Genomic DNA, 8,513 nt, shown 5'->3' with positions numbered 1-8,513 from the left:
GAGAGCGTGTATTTGCCTACGTCTTACTGGATGTAGGAAAGACGCTGAAAAGGAAACCTCTTAGGGTCCTACCCTGAATGACATGGCTCAAAATCGTTTGCAATGGCACAAGTGCAGCTACTCTTTGTGTTCTCCCAAATTATAATCTTCTGAATTATTCATGTCCCTTGTTTCCTCTTTCCAAGTTTATTTCACTGTATTATACTCCTTGAATAACATTTTCAAGCCCTCATGTTTCCGATTACTGTTTATACTCTTACCACCTCTACCACTACGGAATTTGAATCGACAACTGCATCTCTGTGCTAATGTGGTATGGTATGGCAACTCGAACTGACGTACGTACGTACGAAGTTCTACGTTGTTACTGACTGACTGACTGAATATTTTCATATCAATAGTCAAAAAAAATTGTTGTAGACTTACTCCAAAGAATAATAAAAAGACAGGTTAGAAACTGGAAATCTGAAACATGCTTAACATAGCCATAGTATGGGAGACTTTATTGGTCAAGAATTACAACAAAAGCCACAATGTGGAGGTCTGACAATTAAACACTGAGTCCCTTCTTGAAGCCGTAAGGATTCATTGAATAAGGGTCAAATTCTAAGTGCTAAATGATATGATTTTCACAGTGGGACATTTCCATAATTTTTGTTAATGGAGTAATTAAGGATGTTATGTTACGTAATAGGTCGATATGTAACCAATGTAAGAACAATTATATATCTATAAGTCTAAGTTAACTCGTAAGAGATCCGAGAATGTACTTTAAACTTCATTTACATATTATGATATATTACCCCAATATTAGAGAAAGTAATACATGAGTTATCTGTAATCCAATAAAAAAGGACTTGGTTAAGTTTTCATAAAAGCAATGGAACCGCATAAAATTTCTAACCAAACAAGTAATTGGTCATAAATTTAGTTGGTGATTGGCTAGAAATGTTATAAGAATAACACTTTCTGAGGAGTTTACGTAAGGGCTCATATGAAATGGAAATTCTATTTCTAAAGGTGATATGGAATGAATGGTGAATCTTAGTTCTGAATATTGATTTTGATAATTGCAAGCGTTTCTACTTTATTATTGCATCAAACCTAGAGGAATTAAGTCAAATAAAGTTGCCGACAGTATAGAAATACTAGAAATTGGTCTAAGACAGTATCATTCAAGAAAGAGATTAATTATAAGTGGCATAAGCATTCTGAACAAAATTCGCCCATGTTGTGGAGTAGGAATCAGTTAATTCAAGGCAAGCAGACTATACTAGAACAAACAAATAGACTGGATAAAAATTGGTTGGCTAGAAAAACCTCGGGGCAGAAACTGATTTGTAAACCCAGAATGCGCAATACCACAAATATATTTTGGGAATAGTCATAATTGAATAGTTTGTTGGTGTAAAGTTATATTCATAAGTAGTGCAAACGATAGTGATTCGGTGTTCTATAAAACACCAACCAAAATTACTAGAAAACCACTCAATAATAATAAACATTGCATTGAAAAGTATGCTGCTTTATTCTTATAAGTGTAGTGAAAAAAATTTAAATGGACAACTTCAGACACTATGTAACAAGATTACTAAAATAATGAACCAGGATGTTATCAAAATGAAAAACAATAATAGAAAGAGCAAGAACAAACATTCTAGCAGAATAGCATGAATTCATTTTTATTTCGTTGGTTCTCGTCAGCTGCTTACAACCTGTGATATTTAAAATCATAATTAATGGATTTAAATTACTTACATAAAAGAGTTTGATTGGAAGTTATATTAAAGACATATTCATATAGTATAGCAAGGGTGTAAATAAATTTAATAGACTGAATATTGTAAATATATACCTTATGTGATGAAAGAACATTGTGACAACAGTTCAAAGGGTTAGAAACAAATAAACCTTGATAGGAATAAAATGAGTAGAGTTCAGTTGATAAAATAAAATAAGATAGTTGGAATAAAACTCAATGGTGTAATAAATGCAAGAAAGAGTTTAAGGAAAAAGAAAAAAAATTAATAAGATATAACGAAGGAATATTAATCACCAAGGCAAGGAAAGATTAATAACCATCTCCTTTTGAACACATAAATCAGGCTTTTGGCGCCTGATAGCAACTGCTTCAGCAAACTTCAGAAGACTGGAGTTTGGCTGCTTACTAATCACCTTGAATGATTGTAGGGTATCGACCTGATGTCTTGTATCAAGAAGATGTTTGGTGACTGCACTATTTAGAGTCTTTCTTTCTCTTGTTCTGAGGCTTTTTGGGACATGTTCAAAAAATCTGAGATATGCCCTCCTTTCTGTTCGGCCAATGTAGCTGCTTTGGGAGGTACACGTAAATTTATAAATACAATTGGCGGCAACATGAAAAGGATGCTTATCAACTTTTGATTGAATTATTGAGCATGTTGTTTTATACAGAATTTGAAGTTTGGCCGCCGGATAAGTTCTGGCTAGCGCAGTATTCAGTCTCCTGTTGATTGTGTTTGCAGCCTCGTCACCTTTGAAGTTAAGACTTATAGTTATTGGTTTTTTATTGACAGTAATTACTTCAGTATTGTTTTCTTTACGCTTCTTATACTTGTCAATAAACTTTTGTGGGTAAAAGTTGTCTCGCAGGCATTTTTCCACTTTCATCAATTCTTCTTCGAGTTTGTCAGTGGTACATATCTTTTCTGCCCTATAAAATAGTGTTTTAACTAATGCCTTCTTGTAACTGAGTGGACAAAAGCTATTGAAATTCAGGTAAATGCCATTCCAAGTACTTTTTCGATAAATCGAACGTTGGACTGTCCCGTCTCTCCTACGTTTTATAGCAACATCAAGAAAGTGGAACATGTCATTCTGTTCGTGTTCCATAGTAAATTGTATGTTAGGATGAGCGTTATTGAAGTGTTTTAGCATGTGGATTGCATGCTGTTTATTGTTACAGACAATAAACGTGTCATCAACATATCTGGAATATTCCGTCGTTTCGCTAACCGTCTGTTTAAGCACCATTTTTTCAAGATACCCCATAAAAATATCTGCCAGAATTGGACCTAATGGGCTTCCCATTGCTACGCTTCTTGCATTTATTACACCATTGAGTTTTATTCCAACTATCTTATTTTATTTTATCAACTGAACTCTACTCATTTTATTCCTATCAAGGTTTATTTGTTTCTAACCCTTTGAACTGTTGTCACAATGTTCTTTCATCACATAAGGTATATATTTACAATATTTAGTCTATTAAATTTATTTACACCCTTGCTATACTATATGAATATGTCTTTAATATAACTTCCAATCAAACTCTTTTATGTAAGTAATTTAAATCCATTAATTATGATTTTAAATATCACAGGTTGTAAGCAGCTGACGAGAACCAACGAAATAAAAATGAATTCATGCTATTCTGCTAGAATGTTTGTTCTTGCTCTTTTCAAAATGATAAAGGGAACTATGTGTATGAAATAATAGAAAGATTGAAGCTCTATGAGGTAAACGTAATTTAAATTTCTGTGGCAAATATTAATATTCAAACTACGTGGGTATTTTTTTACCCAATTATCACTGACACTTCATTTACTTTGCGAGTAATAAATTAGGTAAACAATAGTATGAGTACATTGTGCAATTTTCACTTGAGAAACAACTTCGGTAGACTAGATGATTATTATACTTAAATGCGACTACTGGGTGAAGATCACAGGAAACAGTAGATATTGCTTTATATGCTAAATTAGAGAAGTGTCGAGTTTTTTATAGTCTACCAATCCTAAGATGAATGGGAAAGATATCTATACTATGACAACCGATTTTCTGAACCTTGTTACTTAGTCTCTAATCATAGACTCCAAATCATTATAAATTTTAGACATTTTCTCGTTAATATACGCCTAGTCTTGTATTTTCTCTAATCGCGCCTTGAAATTAGAAAAAAACAATTATTTTTATACATACTCTGGATGATTAAGTCAGGTTTATGACACGAAAGTTCAAGTTGATGTAAGAAAATTTACCACTTAACATTTCAAAATAGATAACTCATAGCGAAACTGGATCATTAACTCAGTGTGTTTGAATTCATAGAATTATTAAAATATTTCATATGTTCAATTTCTTTTTCGGATATGTTGTAAATTGACAAAACACTAATATGGTTATTTTTCGTAACTCCAGAAAGAATGAGACTTTCTACTTGTCATAGTTGAACAAATACGAACATGGCCCAATGCAAGGGAAAAAATAAAGACCAAAGATAAAAACTTTATTATCCATCAAAAATAAATGCAAAACTATATATACACCAAATGATATCTGATTTACCTATCTAATCACTAGTCGTGTGTGAATACAATGAACTGAATAATACTTAACGTTACATAATTAACAACTTAATGTACATATACAATTTATAATATCAACTAAATAAACTACTTTGATGAGCAAATATAACTAAATTGGTGGTTTATTATTCGCTTCTTACTAACAGCATATGTTAAAGATGAATATATGAATGGCTTCTATTGCTTAAGTTAGGAAATATAGTAATGTAATCATACAGTGAATCAACGCTTAATCGTTACTTGCAAAATGTAATAAAAGATTTAGGGAGATGAACTCAAAAGTTACTCTTTATTACATGAGAATTATGGAAAAGTATTAATGATAGATGGATATTTTACGCCTTATTTATACGGACATTTTTCACCATAATCGAATTCCTGACATGGAAGCTTTTTATGTACCTTAAGATCTCGATCGAATAGAACAATAAACAGAAATGTCAATGCTTAAAAACTAGTTGAATTTGTGTACAAAATGCCAAAAATCAGGAAATTTTTAAAATTTGAGTTTCGACAGTTCCTTTTCCAATGCTTCTTTTTCAAGTTGTGGAACGAAACGATTTTCATCTAAGGAAGTATCCGTCTGTAATAAATTATAACTTATTAGCTTTAATAATCAAACGATACCTTTCCGATATGAATGTTAATCCCTGAAGATAAATTCTGGTAGATCAGATCTAATAATATTGGTAACTGAACAGCTCTCACACCCGATATCTGAAGAAACCACAAGAAAATTAAGCAGAAATAAGTAGTGATACTCTATATATTCTTCGAAATTCAGATATTTCGAAATCTGACCGGATATTTGTCGAATTAGTATGATACAGTCGATAGAGCTTCTTGCTGGGAGGCAGTGGAAAACTAATTTAAAATTAAGTGATTGAAAAGTAGTACAAACTTTTCAACTTCATAACCACAATTGATGAAAAACTTGTGAATGTATGAAGTGAACTTCTCTAGCTGCACGTAGTTATGTCCTCTTACATCAAACTGCACACTTTGATAAATATGAATAGGTGGTTTGACAGACTAATTCACCTAAATACATACTTCATCAGGAACTGTACTTACCAAATAAGGTGGATCAAAACTTTTTAATCTGATACCATAACTTCGATATCTATATGTGTGGAAGCTAAGTGATAATCAAGTCTTACCGATAGGCAATTTGCAATGGAATCCCTTTCGTGAGTATACACCTAAATGACTGCATGACTTTACTGTCCAATCTAGAGGGAAAGGAATAGTATGTACAAAACAGAAAAAAACCCGTAGTATACTCTACAAATATACATAAAGAAACTTTGGTGTGACAAAAACAGGAAACCATACCTGAAGTAATTAAGTAAACACGTAAGCCGCTACGATGTTCAACATCACGGGGAGTAAAAATGGAGTATGGAAATGAAAAAAAGATGGTGATGCATTTTTTTTTCGTAGAATTGAACAAGCTGCAGTGTATTATACTCTGTCTTTGGTTGGCGAACAAATCTCGCTTATGCTAAAAGTGACTTAAGCCAGTAAAGACCGATAAAAACCTTTGGATCCGTGCTAGGATTTTACCACACACTAATACAAAACAGTTTATGAGGCTACCAAGATAAGTGAATTGGTTGATTCGCTCAACTACTTTACTCCCTATCATTCGATGTTGACGTAGACCAGTTTTGAAACAAAATTATACATCCAGAGGGATGTATTTCATATATACTGAATTGATGGTCAAGGCGATCAAAAGACTACATTCTATCAGCATTTCCACTAAACGGAACTGTCACCTGCCCAATATAAGTCAGTAAGTTAATCAACTGACAAACGATCTATCCCTTAAAAGTGATTATCAAAGAGAAATTCATATTTCTAAATGCATCACGACGTTTGAGTAAATTATGTGTAACCATCCACTTACGAGTTTCTGTACGCATGTTAAAAACATGGAAGAAACAGTACAGCATTCTAATACTCTCAGTTGCTTCTAACGCTGATGGACTAGCCGGAGACGAGAGTAAGTTAAGAATTTAGTATACATTTACTAACGAACGGATTTATCAGCACCAAAAATATATCCACTTGTCGTTTATGAACCAATGATCTGAAGATATGGGTAAATAAAATCCAATTAGTCTATGCTAAGTGGTGTGATGAAATAACTTTTCACTGCAGTTAAGACAAAACAAGATGATACCGTTTAAAAATAATAAATAAGTTAAAACAGCATCTGATAAATATTGTTGGGACATGCATCAAATTGTAAGAATACAATAACGTACGCTGTTCTTTGAAAATAGTTGAAATATGACATATTTATAGTAAGCTACGGCAATAACTTGAAAATTACTAACAGAAAGAATGGGTCGCATGAGTATTATTAGCTGTGATATATTAACCTTCAGATGATATGAGTTGAAAACCGACCCTTTAGTGAGAAACACAAATGTCTTAAACTTAAACAAAAGCCTAGTAGCAGCCGTACACGAACAGATTGGGAGAAATTGATGACATCAATTTCATTTAACAATAGCGACGATACAAACATTTCCTGTTTGTAATTATACCATCAGATCTTTTGGCGTTGCAAAGACATAGCATAAATGGACCGACACAGGACTACTTTGTAAGAAAAACTAACGACGTGAGGATTTCGTTGTTCAGAAAACCAACATGAGATAAAGGCACTACTAGACTCAAATGATAAGCAAAGATTTAAACCAGTGTGAATAATTGTCAGCCGTCGACAAGAACCATATTCGTTAGGCATAAGCACAAAATTCATGATCTCAGTAGTTTGATTTATTTACACTCCTAGAAAATAAGCACAATAAAGTCTAGATAGCAAGCTTCATAAAAGACACCCCACATACATAGTCATTAAACTTAACACAATACAAATATATTGTAGTCCTATGTCAGCGTCGAACTAACTCCGCTCGCAACTTCAATCGCGATAACAAAGCAGAAACGTTCTATGGACAGAGAAACATAGAGTAAGTTTGGAGATGAGCTAATATTGAAGTAAAATCTTCACAAAAAAATGAAATCCTTCTCTAGAGAGTAGCATTAGAAAGACACTTAAGTTGACCGCTGATGGTTTATGGATTTGTGACTCATAAATTATATATATTTGGAAATGACAATAAATTTCTAGATTACAAAAACATTTAGTCCACTAATGACAAAATGTTCAACATAACATGAACAACCAATGATGATTCGTAACACTACCTACAAACTCTGCGCAATATAGTTCAATCCCCATTTAAATCTTTTAAAATATCTATGAATATCTTGTCAAATATAATTATGAAAATATTATATCTCAAGTAGTTTTTGATGTCTTGAATATCTTTAAAATACATGATTTTATAGGTATTCAACACTAAATGGCTCAAATTGTTCATACGGTCCTGGGTGGAACAGAAGCTTTCGCTTAACGGGCTTTCGTATCTAGCAACAGTGGATCAGAGATACCTTCAGGCAGGAATGTGATTTTTTTACCAACAAGAGAGGAAAAATTAAAAAAAAGGTGGCAAACCATAGTAAGATACTGTCCATAGTCCTTGGGAATATGTTAAATATTCTCTTAAATATCTCCTAAGTAGTTATATGGACTAGCTCAGCCGGCTGCGAATTCCAACATTTGACAACTCTTAAAGGGTAGAGGGTCCGTTTTGCTGAATTGTGCCTCCAGTTTCTTGTTGTTATCCCTAATTTTTATGTTGGGACTAAGCTTAAGTAAGTGTTTGACGGGATGACCAGAAGTATTTAGTGTAGGGCAACTGGAATGTCACTGAGCCCTAGTCAAATCATTCGAGAGTTTGTGTCACTAAATATCGAACAAGTCATCGATCCCTATCAAGGTCAAGGATAACCAACGCGCATCAGTTAATCGTGTGCCGTGGACTGGCCCATGCGGCGGTGGTCTTACTTTCGCTTGTATCTACCTTAACCAAAATATTTTTGTAACCACGTCCTCTGTGTTATACGGTCTTCGAAGCAGCCATAGCACTTCGATATGTCGAGGGATTAACCCACACTAGATGCTGACCGCGGGGTGTGACTTCTGAGTTAGCTTTTTTGTCACACCAATCGCGTCCAACTCGAGTAGACCTCCAATCATCCGATAAAGATCATCTGCATTGGTGGACTATATTAGGATACTGTAAG

General features: G+C 33.5%; 1 protein-coding gene across 2 annotated transcripts; it reads right to left on the bottom strand.

Annotated features, from left to right (window-relative positions):
- Positions 1-4,252: 4,252 nt before the first annotated feature.
- On the bottom strand, positions 4,253-7,785 carry MRPL48_1 (39S ribosomal protein L48, mitochondrial; the record flags this gene model as incomplete). Of its 2 annotated transcripts, XM_012943205.3 has the most annotated exons (7): positions 4,253-4,929; positions 4,974-5,063; positions 5,108-5,210; positions 5,248-5,378; positions 5,421-5,469; positions 5,507-5,578; positions 6,620-6,651. In XM_012943205.3, 7 exons carry the CDS (start codon positions 6,649-6,651, stop codon positions 4,843-4,845), a joined length of 564 nt encoding a protein of 187 aa, XP_012798659.2. In that variant the 3' UTR covers positions 4,253-4,842. The 2 variants fall into 2 exon arrangements, with proteins under 2 accessions (XP_012798659.2, XP_051074204.1); XM_051208803.1 differs by having other exon boundaries at positions 5,507-7,785.
- Positions 7,786-8,513: the final 728 nt, after the last annotated feature.

The sequence above is a fragment of the Schistosoma haematobium genome, chromosome 1 (assembly GCF_000699445.3).
Source record: "Schistosoma haematobium chromosome 1, whole genome shotgun sequence".
Lineage (NCBI taxonomy): Eukaryota > Metazoa > Platyhelminthes > Trematoda > Strigeidida > Schistosomatidae > Schistosoma > Schistosoma haematobium.
This window is presented reverse-complemented; position numbering and strand designations above follow the sequence as displayed.